This window comes from Chamaea fasciata, unplaced genomic scaffold, assembly GCF_029207755.1.
Source record: "Chamaea fasciata isolate MVZ Bird 193981 ecotype frontalis unplaced genomic scaffold, bChaFas1.0.hap1 SCAF_1, whole genome shotgun sequence".
NCBI classification, from domain to species: Eukaryota; Metazoa; Chordata; class Aves; order Passeriformes; family Sylviidae; genus Chamaea; species Chamaea fasciata.
In genome coordinates this window covers 38,238,854-38,256,107 of record NW_027094086.1, presented here as the reverse complement: position 1 = coordinate 38,256,107, position 17,254 = coordinate 38,238,854, and the positions used below count along the sequence as shown (strand labels likewise).

Here is a 17,254-nt window from a genome sequence, read left to right as displayed (position 1 = left end):
ATGCTGAAGATTACTAAGAGAAGAAGAGTAATATAAATGAGGAAAAGAAGGACTGACAGTCTTTTATACTCCAACTTCAGGCACAGGATTAGGGGAGTATTTATCCCAACACGTGTATGTGTAGCTGGTTTGTTAGGAGACCAATTTTATGCTTGTCTTCTTTACAGAGCAGTACATTAGTGCTGTTTTTGAGTAGAAAAAAGCAAGAGAGAATTTGTTTTTATTGTGCTCTATGCCTTTGCAAGTAGCCACAGCTAAGGACTAGGAGCCCAGACTGGGGCCTGCTCAGAACAGCAGCTGTTGTGGTGTTTAAAGCAGTATTTACAATCACATGCATCTCCACTAAGAATAAAGACTGACTGCACACAACATGACAGCTTAAAGCCCCACACATCCTAAAAGGCATAAATTAAAAATGCAAATGCTTCTTCTTTTAAAGCAGTTCAAGCAGCAAGCTATGATACATTTCCATGTAAATCAAACAATGACTGCAAGTTAAGAGCTCTTTAATTACAGAAAAATAAGTATTTTATTTCAGATCAGATATATCATTTTACACAAGCAATTTCGGTATGATAGTCCATGAAAAACAAATGCATACTCTATAGAAGTTAAGAGCTCTCAGTGAAGTCACCATTACTTAGAAAGTTATGGTTGAACAAAGCTTCTTTTCTGGCTGAACTTCAGCAGCCATCATTGCACACAGTTAAGTTCCTTTAAAAGGTTCGGTTTAAAATTAAGAGTTCATTTAAATGACTGGAGGGAAAGGCACTTAGTATTGCAGTTTCCAGAACATGATTTGTTTGTCTTCCCCTCCTGTAATAACACTGTTGCACTGTTCATTCATCCACATGGATGTTACGGCACCTGGAAAACAGAATAACAAGCAAGTAAATCAAAATGCAAATAAGTGCAGTACTTGAGATGACAGAACATGTATTTTTGTGAGAGTTTAGCATAGAGTCTGATCATTGCATTATATTGACAGAATATGCCAAGAGGAATTTTAGTAGGGTTCTAGGTGGCTGGTCTTATTCACAGTAATGATCTCATGCTCCATTGCCTCAGCTGACTTTTGGTACTAGAGGGACGACATCATTGCAGTGTAGAATGCAGATGGGATTCTACACTGCAATGATGTTGTCCCTCCAGTACCAAAGGTTCTTAAAGGAAAGCATGCATGGAGAATGAGCTTTTTCACTCTGCTGTTTGGAATTTTCATGTTAAAAGTGTATTCACATCTTGTAGAATATGCCTCAGACAGCCACTTCTGAAAAGTCCCCAACTACAGAATGACCTTTCCACAGGTCAAGTTCCAGAGTAAAACATAGAGTAAGGAAGTTTGAAACAACTGTTCCTAGTTAAATAGCCTTAAAAACTTGACTTAATAAAACTTAGGTAGTTTTTCTCCACACATCCTGGTTCCTGATGTACTGAGACTATATAGATACATTTAATCAGCCTATAAATCCCCATCCAAAACAAGTTTACTAGAGAACTTAATGTTCTGGACAGACTGTGGCAAAGGATACAGTACAATCTATACAATATTTGATGGCCAAGAGGTAGAAAAATGTTGACTTTCGCAATGCTGTGTGATTTAGAAAAATTGAAAGTAATTTCCCTTTGGCCAGTCTTATACAACGCAGTATTTCTCCATTCTTATTTGATTTCCTAGGAGGCTCACATGGCCCTACTTTTAATCCTGGTGTTTCAGGTAAAGCTGACATCAGGAACAGCCAGCTGGCTGAGCAGTTGACTCTCTAACTTTTCAGTACTAAAAGAGCTGGAAAATAGGAATCTCACATTCAGTTTGAGAATGGGAATAGTTCAGGCATACCTGCATGTCCTTTGATTCTTTCAGTAACTTTTCCTTCAAGAAGGTCCCAAATCAGTAATTCACCAGATTGAGATCCTGATAAGATGGTATTTCCATCCCATCTGAAGCACCTGTAAGTAAGCCTGAAATTAGTTCACGTCAAGCTTTTGCATAATGACAGCCAAACATTTCCAAACTAGGTTAAAAAAGAACTGGAAATAAGAGTTATGAAACCAAATGAAACTACCTTTTAACACAGTCTTTCTGGAAAAGCTATTCCCAAATTATTTTAAAGAGTCATGACCCAAACTTTGTTCTGTGACTTCCCTAGACCCAGCCAGGCCTTCCTCTGGCAGAGTATGAAACACAATCCTGTCACAGAAGAGGGCCCAGTCAGCTATGCATGTGTGTGATATCCCACTGCTCTCGTGAGCCATCACTTTCAGTTCTACCACTTTATATCCTGAAACCATCACTTAAAAAGCAAAGATGACTTTCAGGTAAATAATTAGTGAAAATATATATGTGAACACACATATATATTTATGTATACCCACAAAAAAAGAACAATATTCCATGTATAGCTGCTATATTTTTACTCCAGTAACTGAGTAAGCATTCCACCTGTTTATCTGATAAACCATAAATGACTGTCTACTTTTCAGTTCGCGGAAAAAGGTGATCAGGCTTTGCCTTTAAAAGCCACACTTTTTTTAAGACTATCAAAATAAAAAGAAAACATTAAAACAAACCCAAAAAATTAGTATTAGTGACAGAGATGATTCAAGCCAGAAAACTCGTTAGACATTTCAGTAGCTCAGCTGCTGAAAGAGCTGGTTAGCCACAGCTCTCATCATCTTTAAGGGACATGAAAGTTGCTATTAAAAAGTTATTTACTTAGAGAGCTGTTTGTTTTATTGAATCACTTTTTAGAGTGCAAAGACTGACATTCTAGCATGTTGTGTGCATTATGATCAAGCTTTCCAAACTGGGGCAAAATCAAAGTTCCCAGTATTAATGCCCTTCCAACTCTGCTGTCACCAACCACCTCCAACCAGCTCCATAACCTGAATGTTCCCAGCATTACCTCTGTGGCTCCTCAGCAGTCACAGAAGATATGAGCATTCCAGTTTGTACATCTATTACTTTAAAACAGCAGTCTTCCCCTGTGCTCAGTAGATGTCTGCTGTCTGTACAAATGAAGGAAAAAAACAAAAGAAACAACCACAAAAAGCTTGTTCAGACATCCAGTTCTAGTTACCAGAGCACTCTGCAATCAGCGTGTTGGATGTGACACTGCCTGATCTAGTTATCTATAAATAATTTACTAGAAATTAAGTCTCTAAGCAAGCAAAGGTAAACATGATTGGTTTAGAGTCCAGACCACTGGTCTACAGCCTAGCATGGCACTGTGTACAATTAAATTCTTTACAGTGGCAACGTGTGACAATCCAGAACATCTCACCATCCCCCTTAAGGCAGTAATACCAATAAGAAAGATATATTACATGGTATATCAAGAATAAGATTCCCTTTGAAACTCCCAACAGTGCATATTAAAAACTGAAATCCAACGTACCAGGACTAAAAGCAGCATGAAATACAGTCCCAGAATGACATGGCAGCTGGTGCAACACTGTTGCTGTAGTAATATCCCAAACACTAATGGTACCCTCTTTGGTTCCAGATGCCAAGATGGTATTTGCAGCATTAAGGTCAATGGTATTTACCTAGGAAGATAAACATCCTGTGATTTTTTCCTATTCTTTCATGTGAGCCATCTTGAGACAGGTTTTAAACATACACAAAACAAGTCCACTAAGATGGTATTTTATTTACGAAAATCTTTGAATTTAATTCTCAACATCCTTGAGTACAAGTATGAAAAATCCAAACTATAAAAAGAAAAAATAGGTCACTTTGAAGATATTTTAAAAGCTTTTGCTTTGCAGAATCAGAAATACTAAGTGACATTTCAGATTGCTTTTAGTACCAATACTCTCCATCTAACTGCCAGACTCTACCTTTAAGGGTAAAATTTTCACTTTTAAAAAAATTCCTACTCATCAGTTGTTTCCAGTTCTCCTGTGTACAGTTCTTAAATGTTACCAGAACCGTTTCAATATTTGGCAACATTGTGACCTATTAAAAAACTAACTCTTAGGAAGGTTTAGAACACAGTCATTCTAAATATCTTACTGGAGTGATGTTAGAGGCTATAAACAAAAGTATGCAGTTACACATTTATGATTCATTGCACACAATGTGTTTGTATATTTACAGTGAAATTCACTAAGATATTTACCATGAGAGCATGGTAAACAACTGAGGATTTCTTTTTCATTTGCTTGCCTTACATTAAGAGGAAGCTGTAACAATCAAAACACTTGAAAAAACATTAATCTGTTTTCAAAACCAAAGAAAGAAAACAAAAAACACACAATCCTTCCTGTCCCCTGTAAGAATTCTATGGGTACAAGCTGAGCACGAGAAATTAAGAAACTTCTGTTTACACTGGTGCTTCAGTCCCAAGAAATGGACCTTTCAACCCAGGAAGCAGGGAACACTCTGATGCAGAACCATCAGACAGTGAAAACCCCAAAACAAAAAGCCCCCACACACATTTCCCAAAATACACCCCTCAGCCCCTAACCCAATCTTTGTGCTTTACCACTAGATCATGATTTACATCATCAATTAATTTTCTTATTCTGAGATACTGTATCAAAATACTTACACTAACATCATGTTCTAACTCTGCAAGCAGTTCAAAGTGGTGTTTTTTATTGCTCAAAGTCTCTCCAGGAACACAGCGCCACACCTACAACACAGATAGTTAAGTCTGTTCAAGAAAGCAGTAGTATAACCCTAGATGAGTTCCTTCAGTGCTGAACTCTCACATTACAAGGAGGGCTGCTTGTGTTCACTGCCTATGTGGCAGAATACAGCAAGAAATGCCACCTGAACTCCTTTACCCTAAGCAGAGCCACAGGGTGAACACAACTCTGCTGACTCCTGATAGCCTACAGAGCCTAAGAATGGGTATATCACTGCACTAAATGTGTACTTACCAAAAAAATCATACACAGCAGGCTTTGGGAAATTATTTCCTGTCTCTAGCTTCCAAATTATCTTTCCACCTAACTGCAGGCATGCTCTTTAGATTAGAAAGTTTCTGATCCTCTTAGCTGAAGAATGCAAACTACAAAATTATTAAACATTTTAGAAGTCTATTCCATCCAGGAAACAGAATTGTCAAAGTCACAAAACATTCCAGTTCCTCCAACAAATACAGTTTGTCTCCAGAATTCTCATTTTTAACAGTATGTTAGAATGAATGAAATTTCTTGAAAAATAACACTTCAGCTTTGAAACAGTTGAGCGAAAGCTAAATGAAGAATTAACTCTAGAAATAAACTTAGTGTGATACTAGCCAGGTTATTACTCTCGTACAACAGGTAGATCCACCCCAAAGCACTTGGCTGGCTGAATATTACAAAGTGCTGGCTATAAATAGTTATGCAACTGTAACAATCCCATCTACAAACCTTCACAGTGGAATCCCAAGATGCAGAAAATAAGCGCTCATCACGCCAACAGATCTTGCTGACTGCATCATCATGGCCCATTAGGACATCTTGCTGTCTTCCAAATGCAATTGAATAAAAATATCTAACAGAGAAAGGTTACAAAAACATTACGTTTTGTAAAACTGAAGGGCTTTTTCAAAAGAAAGTAACTGTTTCTGTAGTTGCTGACAGAAATCTACTGGGAAAAAACAGAAATACACACACTGTGTTTTAAAATTTATTTTCTGTATCATTATCTAAAACCATAAACATAACAACCAAGGCATTCTATGCAATTCAAAAAAGTCAACAGGAAATTAATACACACATATGATTGTCCCATGAAGAACTTATGACAGTGGTATCTCCTGGTAAGATTAGACAAGATGACAAAGCCTGTAAGAAAAAAAAAAAAAAAGTAATACTCAATTTCTTACCCCAAATCCAATTTAAGTACATTAACATGCTTTTGGAGAACAAGTAGCATTTTTATCTTCTATAAAAATAACATGCAGATGTTAAACGAACACTGATCAAGAAAAACCTTAGAGGCTGGACACTGAACATCAAGAATACCTAATCTCTGTTAAATAAAGGTAGCAGAAACATTCAGAAATACATGCAGAACTGATAAGATATTTCCAAAGAAACTGGTATTTCAAGCAATATGGTATGTAATTCCTCACTCAGACGTAACTGGGTCAGCTCTTCATCTTTTAAGTTGCTGTCAATTCTAGACATAAATAGCTAACAGAAACTAAAGATGCAGATTCTTTTGATGTTTGTTCTCTATCACAGGTACTTATCAGCACAGGTCTTCCACAAAACAAATATAACTGTCTAATTCCTACTACTGTCAACAAGAAACATTATTTACAGATACCTGCTAAGTTACATTACCATCACTAGAAACAGCAAGGAAAAAACCAACAATCAGCCCAGTGCTTCTACCTGGTATCATTACTGGTCATGTTTTAGGTCTGTTTGAAAAACAGGAAGCTGCTGGACAGTAAACACCACTCCTTCTAGCATTGCTGGGAGTGTTTAGATCAGCACTAAAACTATAGAGGAGGAGAATAAGAGTATACAAGGCCTCCTCATGAAAACCAGACTTTTGGCTTAGGAGTCAAAGAGCTCCCTTTTCACAGAACCATGAAGCAATATTCCCAAGTTTCCCTTTGGTGAAGCATTAGGAACTGATGTATCTTAGATTCACCTGCTATTGTGTCCCATGGCAGACCATAGGGTCTTGATCCTGCAATTTACTTGGGGACAAGTCAGAGCATGCTAGGGCTTCTGTCTGGGCAACACATGTGCCATTCTTGTTCCCTCTAGAGATCATGGTAGAGAGAAAACTAGTATGTCTTAGTGTCTGATATATCTAGTGCACCAATAGAAGACTGAATATGATAACTGTGAGTGTATCTTTATAACCCAGGTCTGGCCACAGTGCTCAAACACAGAAAATCAAATTCAGAATCCCTTTCCCAGCTCTTTTGGGAGCAGGGGAAAAATGCTGTTCACAAGTTGCTGAGATCATTGCTCATGGAAGAAGGATGGCTCATTTTCACCCAGCAGAGATTCCACTCTCTGTGCTTGGTTTTCCTTTGCTGGCTGACTCACAGGCTTCAAACGCTTGGGTGCAGTAAGACAATGCTGGATGCAAGCACAGGGGTGGAATTTAAGCTTTGCAATTCTGGTCCCAATGGCACTTCAGAGTTGCTCAGAAAGACACTGCTCCTCATGCCAGACTATCTCTGTCGATCACAAGCTCTTCCCTGGATAGCAGGGCAACTCAGAACAGAGCCAGTGTGACCATTTAATGCTCCTTCCCCATGTTTGCAGAATGTGCTCTGTCTCTCCAGTGGCCTGAGAGAGTCTCAATTCACTCTGCTAAATTATTCACACACAATACAACTGAGTAGGCAGGGGAAAGAAAAGAGGCATTGATGGATGCTCTCAGCAGCTTTCAGAAGATTCCCAATCATCTCATTCTTATTTTGACAGCAGCTTACCATGTTTGAAAAGGACACACTTCTCTGGATGGTTTTTGAGTCTTTGGAAAACATCTTCAAAGTTGAATCTGGGGATAAGGGACAAAATAGAAGATAAAAGGACTATTTTATATTTTAGAAGCTATAAATTTTGCTCCTGCTTGAGTATCTTACTATGAAAAGCAGACACAGGTTTCTCACAGTCTCTGAGAAACTTTATAAGGCTTGTGACTTGGGCCTGGAACTACCCTGTTTTGTACCAGGTACAGATGTTAACTGCCCCATGCTCATCAACCTCTAAGAGAGCTCTGGTATCTAAAAGGACAAACTTCCATTATTATCCATTATTTTTATTACTGAAACTTTCTTCCAAGCCTAGATAATATTGAAATGCTTGAGTCAAAATCATCTAAAATTGAGCAAATTCATACAGTTAAGCTGTTTAATTACATCAGACATATATTTCAGTTTCATGACATTTTGTTTAAAAAAAAAAAAAACCCAAAACATTAACCTGCATTTACACTGCAGGCTGTGGTAAATACCTGTGCAATACTTACCCTGGGATGTAGTGAAAACAGAAGACCCATTGCAAGTGACTGCTATTCCAGTAATTGCCCTGTTTAACAGAAGTAAGCTTGTGGGTGACTTCATAGGTTTTGAAACTTAACCACCATACTGTAAATAGACTACAGCTGAAATCTGTTATTTGAGCTCTGTAAGAGCTAAAACATTCAAGGAGATTAAAAACACTACAGTTCTCTGTTATCTGCCTAGAGACAAAAATATCCCTTGACATAATATGTGAAACACCAAGACAGGATCCCCATAGTGTTCTGTTAAGAACTCCATCTCAGAAGGGACTTGCCCGTGTGACAGGATAAATGGTTTCACATTCAGTTTTACCAGTTCTGGGTTAGCTACAAATAGTCAAGAAGCAGCCTACAGGCAGATACTGAACACCTTCCGTGTCAGGATTGAAAATTGCACATTTTTTTCCTTTAATTTGACACTGGCAAAGTCACTATAGGTAGAAATTTTGACAAAGCTTATGTCAGGGAATTAGGAAGCACAGAGCATCCTGCACAGCCAAAGTTCTGTTACACAGCTCTGTGCCTCACTATTTCTCAGCAGTCTTCAGAAAAAAAAAGTAATAAAAATAATCAGAAGCTGAAATTTAGTTTCTTTTCAGGATCAAGATTTCTCTAATGCTAACACAATCAGTAACAGATTTCTCACTACAAACACTACCTTATTTAAGGGACATGATAATGTTTTCCTAGATTGGATTACAGTCACCAAGAAAGTAGCTGGACTCAAGGTAGTAAGACATCGTCCTAAGCAGCCCAGTCACTAGGACAAGAAATAGGGCCAAAGGAAAACCTGTTCTTTAAAATAGAGCTGACATTGTTCATTCTTAGATATTTTCAAAGTTCACCTGAAAAGTGCCCCTACTGACTCTTGACTCCCTAGGAATCCATCAGAACAGTAGTTTGGTACCTGGATTAACTGAAAACCTATAGCTGGAGACTTGGCACACTGCTCACGCAGCAGCAGCTTGAGGTGTACAGTGGAACAACTTAAGTGTTTAACCTTTCAAATCTGATGGGATGAAGTTGTGTCCTCCTGGCATTATGTCTTGGTTTAGGAAGACAGGTATCTGCTAGGTAAAATTACAATCAGAGGCTCTTTGGCAAAGATTTGGGAAATAGGAATAGCAGTTCTTTACTAGTATATAATACAAAGCAAACAAACACAAAAAAAACTCCTCTTCTACCAAACAACTACAGCATTAATGACAAACGACAACAGTACCAAGAACCTTGAGGGCTTTGTTTCACAAAACTTAGGGCAGTACCCAACCCTCAACACATTATCAAAATAACCAAACGGAAGTCTTTATCTGGCGGCTGTTATCAGTTTTAGAGAAGAGTAATCTATATCTGCTTCAGGTACTAAAATCATAATTAACTTATACAGCTCTAGAACAAAGGAAAAACAATAGCAAAAATCAAGCTGACAAATACCTTCTCTGGATTCCAACCCCATCTTATACTCAAGTTCATCTTGCAAAATCAAATCACTGAGGCATCTCACAAAGAAGAGTATTTACCTTAAACCCTAACCCATCATTCAGATTGATACACAGATCCCCTACCCCAGTTCAGTGGAAGAATTTTGACTGAAAAGAATAGTACCTACTCTTTGTGAATTTTATATTGCTTATCTAATTTTAGTTTGGCAATATTGTTCCAGGCAAGTGTTATACTTTCTTCTGTCAAATCTTCAAATGATTCTTCATTTGGAGAAACTGCAATAGAATACCACGATAAAGTTCCATCACAAATAGAAAATAAAAAGACATATTTCAAATACCTAGGTAGCTGACATAAATATGGAAGTAAAGAAATCATGCAGAGCTTCAGGAATAAGAACCTTAGACTAAGGCAGAGAGAGACAAGATCACTCACTTTTTTTGCCAAATCTTTCACTGAATTTTCATAGGCTTACACAGTCAAAAATAGGATTTTTCTCACCAAACTAGTACTTTGAAACCGCAGACTTTACAGAATATAATTCCAAAATGGAAAACAACAAAAACAAACACAAAGAGCGTCACAACTTCATTTCACTGTTGCAAAAGATAAGGGACGAAAAATGCAACAAAATTGAGATAATTAGATGTCAATTACAAAACAGTCAAACCCAAGGGAAACTGTTGATGTGTGAATTAATGACTTAGGCAGCAAATCTATTTAATACACAGGGCCATTATTATCACCACATACAACTCTCAAAGCCCCTCTTCCCATTGGATGCTACAGGTTGCCATGCAAAGTAGCGCTTATTGTCACTCCTCTGCTTAAGTGAAGGCCACCAAATGGAAAGTGAATTGAAGACAATCAAATGAGAAAAATCTTTCCAAGTGATACCTGGGCTGAATCTTCAGCCCAATTTATAGTTAAATCACTATACACATTATGAAGACAATAACATCTTAGTTTTGGAGAAGTGGCTTAATTCCTGCCCTGAAGAGAAGCCTGTGAGGGCACTACAATCCTTTACTAGGAGAAAGGCATTCTATCAACTCTGTTCCTACACTATGTAGTAGTAATGGGGGGAAAAAGTTCATCTCAGGTTTTCACTCGCGTTGTGGAAAAGGCAAAAAAACCCAGATGCTTAATTTAAGTTCTTAGGGTTCACTTTGGTCAAGCTAATTAATTGATTACCCCTAAGACATTCCTGTTAAAAACCCGAACAAATCTTTGCACCATTTAGAATGCCTGCAGAAAACTGCTGTCACATCAGCTTGAATTTAAAGTGTCAGGAAAGGCCAGGGATGATAGCCCTCCCACAGATTCAGAAGTAGAGGCTGAACAGTCCCAGAGGAATCCACTGGAACAGAAAGCGAAATACAGGGCAACATCTGTATTTTCAAATTTGAAAATGCTCTAGCTTTGTTTTTCTTTAAGATTTAGTTCATGGATTTATCTTGAGTTGGCATACAGGGAAAGTAGCCAAGAGAGTCGTATAATGAGATCCTGTGGGAGAAAGATTGCACTCAAAATTACAAATCCTTCACATTGTTAGTTTATCTATTAAACATTTACCTGGAGACTCAGCTATGGAAATGCTGTGACTAGATGTTCGAGACAAGCTTTTCAATTTCGGAATTATCCTTTGAGGATGAGGGGTTGTAAACAACTGTTTTGGCGTCTGTCCAAACTCCAGGATTTGCGTCAGCAGAGCTACTTTTTCATTGGGGTCCATAATACTTTACAAAGCAAGATATATAATTAAGCCAAGGAAGCAAGTACCTTTTTTCCTTCCCCTTCCCCGAAAGCATGGAACTGCGTGCGCAGTTACTACAGCACTACAGGCCACCACACATTCTTATAGAACTGATTTACTGCAGATTTACAATCATATAACAGCTTCATTATTTTGTTCATGTAAAATAACAATATTTTCAAAGATGGAACAAATGAAGCTATTTCAAAAAAGCCAGACTGAAGAAATGCTTAAGTAACAATCTTTCAATGCAAGCTAAAACTGAGAACATGATGCTGTTTCTCTGCATATTTGGGAGTAAAAAAAAGAAGAGCAACACCATTCATGCACAGGGCCCTTTTAAAGGCAGCAGAGAACTTGGGAGAGATACTCAGAAACTTAGCAAACTGCTTTAACAAAAACATTCAGATTCTTGGTAATTACCTGTTTAAATCCACTCCTCCTTCATAAGTTAATGGATGAAACACTGGAAAAAAAAGTTTATTTGTACGATGTAGATACACAAGGCTCATTTTGTTTGTCTTCCTATAAACAGAGCTGCATTTTTTACTCACAAGTAAGCTATTTCAGCAGGCATTAGAGTTTGAGGTCTTACATTTTAATTCTGTTTTTTTTTTAAATCTGAAAAAACTTACAACTTCCAAGAGATTTTTCAGAAAATTTCAGAAGAAATGAGTACTTTCATAAAGGAAGGATTGCTTATTTGAGCCTCATTAAATACCTACCCCCAATAAATAAACAAACACATAAATAAGCAAGCAACCACAGTTGCATAACTGGATAATTTTCACATAGGGAACAGAAAGTAATAAAGAAGGATCAGAAAGATCTGTGTATTTACCTTTCCAGGTGAATTGCCATGACGCAAATGACTTTGAGGCCTCTGCTCAAGAATATTTACTTTGACCTAAGTTCATTCATACAGAGATCCTTTCTGCCTCTCTTATCTACTTAAATGTCTGCAATTCATTATGCTAATAAAAATCCATACTGCAGCAGAAGCAGCACATTATGCTTAGAAAGTGCTCTCATTAGTGCTCTCTTTTGACAGGTAAAAATATAGGTGCCATAATTTATATGCTGATTTACTGTATTTAAAGTCTGTACTACATTGTAATTGACACTTATGCTCACAGTATGACTGGATGCCAAACCCAACAATTCTCAAATATAGCCCATCATACGTTAAGGACATGAGGAAAAAGTACACTGGAAAGAAATGAAGAGCAAGAAAACAACCCAACCCAGCCCCAACCAAACAGCAAAAAAAAAAACCCAAACCAAACAAACCCCAGCAAAACAATCCTCAACTACCTTACCCTGGAAGTAGAAAGTACTGAATACCAAAATGAGGAGTTGCTTATTCCTACTCTTACAACTGTTTTAGGAAGATTTTCTTTCTAAACTTACTCTAGCTTGTTCAGTGCAAACCATCTCAACATTTTCTGTTACTTGTAATCCTTCAAAAGGATCAGGGCTTCTGGAATAAACACCCTAAAGATCTGATCTGCTACTCTTTTTTTAAAAAGAGGGCACTTCCGTATTGGGTAGTAACATACACAGCTAAAATATCAGACTGATGAGTAACTTAATCATTAGTAATACTTTCAGGTGTGAATAAACATGTCTACACAACAGTCACATAACAACATCCCCCCTTGTAAGGGCCCATGTTGACTAGATACATGTTCAGAGTAAGGTTGCAAAAACAGTGAAATGTCTCACATGCAGTCATGTGCATGTATACAAGGACAAACTAACACATTTTTTTCTTCATTCTTGCTCCAAAGACCTGGAGCCCATTAGCCCATTCTTTCTCTTGTCAATTCTCTCAGGAGGAGGGGGAAATTACATTGAAATTCTCTCACTGAAATGACAGTGGAGGAAAGTTAAATACCTGTTTATCTGGAGACCCTGCAGGCTCCCATTTTTAATTGGCTAACACTAATCCCATAATATATTTCTGCACCGTGATGTGCAAGCAAATCCCAGCAATGCTAAAGAACCATCTTGTCCACCCTCTGAAGCACATCTTCAAAGATGCAAATCACCATGAATGTAACACTACCAGATAAGTCACTATTTCCAATAAGGATCAGGCATTCAAAGCACAGTTATGAACATTAAAAACAAAATAAGCATTACAGATATGTTGTGATTTGCCATTCCTGCCTAATTGAAGTATCCCCTTTTTTTTTTTCTAGTTCTATAAATGTGTATTTACCATTGTGAGCTGCAACTGCTTCACTTCCTTTCTGCTTGTAGCCAAATATGATGTCAATCCATTCATGAAGATGTTCTGACACATATGGACTTTCTAAGGCCTCTTGGCTCTTCTGAAGAAAGTCATCAGGACCTGACAAGAGAAAGGTTAATTAAAGGAGAAAATATCCTGTTCAGTATTGGTATCCATCTCTATTCCTCCTCATTCTTGAAAAGCCAACTGAACACCCCACGCTAAGCTCGCTTTTTTTATAAAAAACTAAAAGCACCTATGAATTATGTCAGTGTTTAAAAGAAAGAGTTCATTTAGAAGAAACCAGAATGGACATTTTTGAAGAAGAACCGCAATGCCAGCAATGCTGAATTAATTAGTAACACAAGAAATTTGACTTCTTTACCTGAAGCCCATGGTGGAAGCTCTACATCTTCAACCATCTTTCCACCCTGCCTTTTTCCCAAGTCCAACTTCAAACTGTTTACTAGGAAACTAGAATCATTTTCATAAAATTCTGGAATCAACTGGAATTTAAAAAAGAAACAAACAAAATAAAAACCCACCAAGATTTGATATTAGCTCAGTTTTGATCATTTACACAGATCATTCAGTGGAAAGAAAGTTATTAAAGTTCATATGTCAAGCACTTAAGTTGGGCAGATTTTCCATGTTTTCCCTACAAAACAGTTCTCTGAGCTGAAATGCTAAATTCAGTGGCACACATTTCAAGCAACTGATGTGTGACATATAAATCCATAATATCTATGAATATCTTCAGAACTCTGATTGCATAGCTACTTTCTCGCTTTTAAGACATCAAGAGTCAAGACTAAAATCTAGAATAAAACTAAAATTAGAACAGAAGTTTCTGAGCTTAAAGCTTTCAGGTTTAAATACCATCATATCTAACTATTAACTGTAGGCTATTTTTTTAAAAGCATCACTGTATTAAATAATGTTTCTTTGATAAAGGACTTTAACAGTATTTATTATGTGACAGTTTATTATTCTCAACATATCCTAGAAGTCAGGGTTTCTGAAGGCTCAAAAACCCAAGATACGACTACTACAGTTTAACTCTCCAGATGTAGTGTTGCAATACAGCCAAATCCTTACAAGATTCCAGCAGACAATATATAAAATTGTCTTTTCAGCCTTAATCCACATTCTGGTAATTCCCATGTATTTCCATTAACACTCACAGTGATACTTCTGTTAAACTAAAAGCCAGAAAGCAGGTACAGATGAGCAAACACAGAGTTAATACAGGGTTAATACACAGTTAACAAAAGATCCATAAAATGCAGTCATCAGCCTTACAAAAAAAACAAAACCCAAACCCACACAACTGAAAAGCACAAGCAACAACAAAAAACCAATATAACACACTCCAACAAACACTCTCAAATCAACAGTAAATGAGAAAGCTAAGCACAGATGAGAAGATTTGAATAATTTTCCAGCCATTTACCTCTTTGAAATCTGTTGCACCATCCAAACAGTTTTTCCAGGTTTCTGCAATGCTAGATAAGACAAATCAAACACACATTTGTTAAAAAAAAATATTTTTAAGGCTTTGCACTCCCCATCGATGCATATTTGAAAACAAAACCAGCCTAGTTATAGGCAAAATGCAAACAAACCTGTTGAACATTCTGTCAGCGTGATCAAACTTTCCATTCTGCAGACAGAGCATGTATTCTGGAGCTAAGGAGAAAGAAAAACAGCATCAGCTTGCTCCAAACCTTGTCTGCTTTGGAGGTAACTGTCGGCTCAGAGAGCATTTGAAAGGTGTCTTACCAACTCTAACGAGATAAAACAAAACATAACCCGGAGAAGAATAATGGCTTCCATACATGAACTTGGGATCTGGCATTTCCTGATAACGTGTCTGCAACATAGGAAGAACAAAGAAATGTCTGTTTGAAATCAGCACTCCTGCTTTCCCTCAATACTGAACACATACACACCGTTTCTTTTTAAAGACACAGACTAGGACCACGCATCCTCAGTTTTTCTTCTAATGATAAAAAAACCTCTGAAGTCCTAATATCCATGCAGCTTTAATCAGAGCAGTAAATCAAAAAGGCAAAACAGCTGTCATAACTTATCATCCAGAACTATCAGGCTTTCAGTGTTTTTTCCCTCTCTCCCCTTAACACGTAACTGCAGTGAATCAAACTCAAAGAAGTACAAACAAATGCTTCCTTTTCGTCTTCCACATCAAGTTTAATGAGAGTATGGAAGAACATACTGACTTTCATCACCTTGGAAGATTCCTTCCTGTCTGAAGCTCCTATAAATTACACCAAAAAGTATCATAATATAAGCAGAATGACTTTTATTGCAGCAAGCATGAAGCCAGTAACAGTTTGAGGAAAGTCAGATCTTACTGTTACTGTAAACGCAATACTGTTCATATTCTTGCCTTCCAAAATCTTAGGAAGCTATATGTTTGTGAAGTATTTTAATATTTTTATCAATATAATGGAGTTATTCTGGCAATGTTTTTTCTAAAGTTCCATAAATTATTTTGGAATAATTAAGTTTCCATAGAAGACAATAATTTTACACAAATAATTAACTGAGGATCTAGGTCTCTAAGTATGTGTTTGGCAGCTTATGAAAGGAAAGCCTGCCTACCTTGAGAAATAGAAAAACTTAGTGCAGTATTATAAGCATACAGAATTTTCAAGTTAGTGCTCTGACCTCCATGGATCCAAATTTCCTCCCTTTGAAGTACTCTCTCTCAAATTCAGTATTTTTCTTAAATGGAAATACTTAAGATTTCTACTACTTTTTCTTATTTCTCTCAAACATGTGTTTTACATTACATGTTTAAATCCACGGGTTTTGAAGTTTCATAAATCCATGTATGTTTATAGCGTATCAGTGCCACCATATATATATATTAAATGGATTTCAGGATATTATTTTAAAAGTAAAGCAAAACTTTTAAAAGTATATATGTATGAAAGGGTAGTAAGAGAGAGGAAATGGATTCAAATAATTTTAGATTACTACTGACAAAACCAGCTCTGATGAAATTAAGCTGGAAAATGAATGTGGAATGGTGATAGGTATGTTTGCTTCTGTTAAGGTTTATAGTTAACTTTTGATACAATAATTCATAAGACATAATTCCCAAAGCTTGCTGGACAAAGCTCCTTTTATTGACAATATGTACGAGGCCCAAAATGTTCAGCATATAAATGCTAAGATATACATACCACGAGTCTATCCAGCCTTTCCTTATTCAGGGCACCAACTGGTTTACTAAGGTCACGAAATGTTTCAGGCTTTGTCAGATCTTAAAAAAAACCAAAACAAATGCTTGGTTATAGACTCCAAGCATTCTACTAGACCTTAATGTACTCTAATCAATACTCAAAAACAAACCAAAACTCCCCCCAAACTATCCAAGCAGCAACAAAACAAACAACAGCCAACACAGAACCCCTCCAGTAATTTTCTCCCTCCCTACTAACTGCAACCCCATAAAGTCTTACTGTAAATGGCTACTCATCTTCCTTCCAAGTACGTATACATACATATAGTCTCATATAATTACATACATATAATCTCATACCTTTTTCTTAAGAACTAATAGTTCATGTATGGAACAGTAAGTACAAGTAGTATCACGTAGTCAAGGTCCTGCTATCAAAGGCACAACAGCAGCTGGTATCATCATCTTCCTACTCATTAAACATTCTGTCAGGCTACAGTTAAGTCCCACCATACAATCAGATTGAAGTGTTTGAGCAGGTGCTGATGAATACCACGAGATTCCCCTATTCTGCTTCTTCCAGAGGGACACAACCCTCAAAAGGACAAAATCCCATCACAAACTGCATTAAGA

The 17,254-nt window shown here is 37.1% G+C and overlaps 1 protein-coding gene across 2 annotated transcripts in view; it reads right to left on the bottom strand.

Annotated features, from left to right (window-relative positions):
- Positions 1–288: 288 nt before the first annotated feature.
- NSMAF (neutral sphingomyelinase activation associated factor) overlaps positions 289–17,254 on the bottom strand; it is a 39,406-nt gene continuing 22,440 nt past the window's right edge. The window contains exons 14-31 of one of the 2 annotated variants that reach the window (XM_066180879.1): positions 16,623–16,702; positions 15,193–15,283; positions 15,036–15,099; positions 14,864–14,915; positions 13,796–13,916; positions 13,399–13,530; positions 11,598–11,640; positions 10,994–11,157; positions 9,585–9,693; positions 7,943–8,001; positions 7,404–7,471; positions 5,717–5,784; positions 5,368–5,491; positions 4,557–4,640; positions 3,399–3,549; positions 2,907–3,009; positions 1,841–1,950; positions 289–867 (exon numbers count right to left, since the gene is read on the bottom strand). In XM_066180879.1, coding sequence (XP_066036976.1) covers positions 773–867; positions 1,841–1,950; positions 2,907–3,009; positions 3,399–3,549; positions 4,557–4,640; positions 5,368–5,491; positions 5,717–5,784; positions 7,404–7,471; positions 7,943–8,001; positions 9,585–9,693; positions 10,994–11,157; positions 11,598–11,640; positions 13,399–13,530; positions 13,796–13,916; positions 14,864–14,915; positions 15,036–15,099; positions 15,193–15,283; positions 16,623–16,702 — 1,718 coding nt within the window. In that variant the 3' untranslated portion in view covers positions 289–772. The remainder of the gene's footprint in view (positions 868–1,840; positions 1,951–2,906; positions 3,010–3,398; positions 3,550–4,556; positions 4,641–5,367; positions 5,492–5,716; positions 5,785–7,403; positions 7,472–7,942; positions 8,002–9,584; positions 9,694–10,993; positions 11,158–11,597; positions 11,641–13,398; positions 13,531–13,795; positions 13,917–14,863; positions 14,916–15,035; positions 15,100–15,192; positions 15,284–16,622; positions 16,703–17,254) is intronic. The other variant, XM_066180888.1, reaches the window with a different exon arrangement.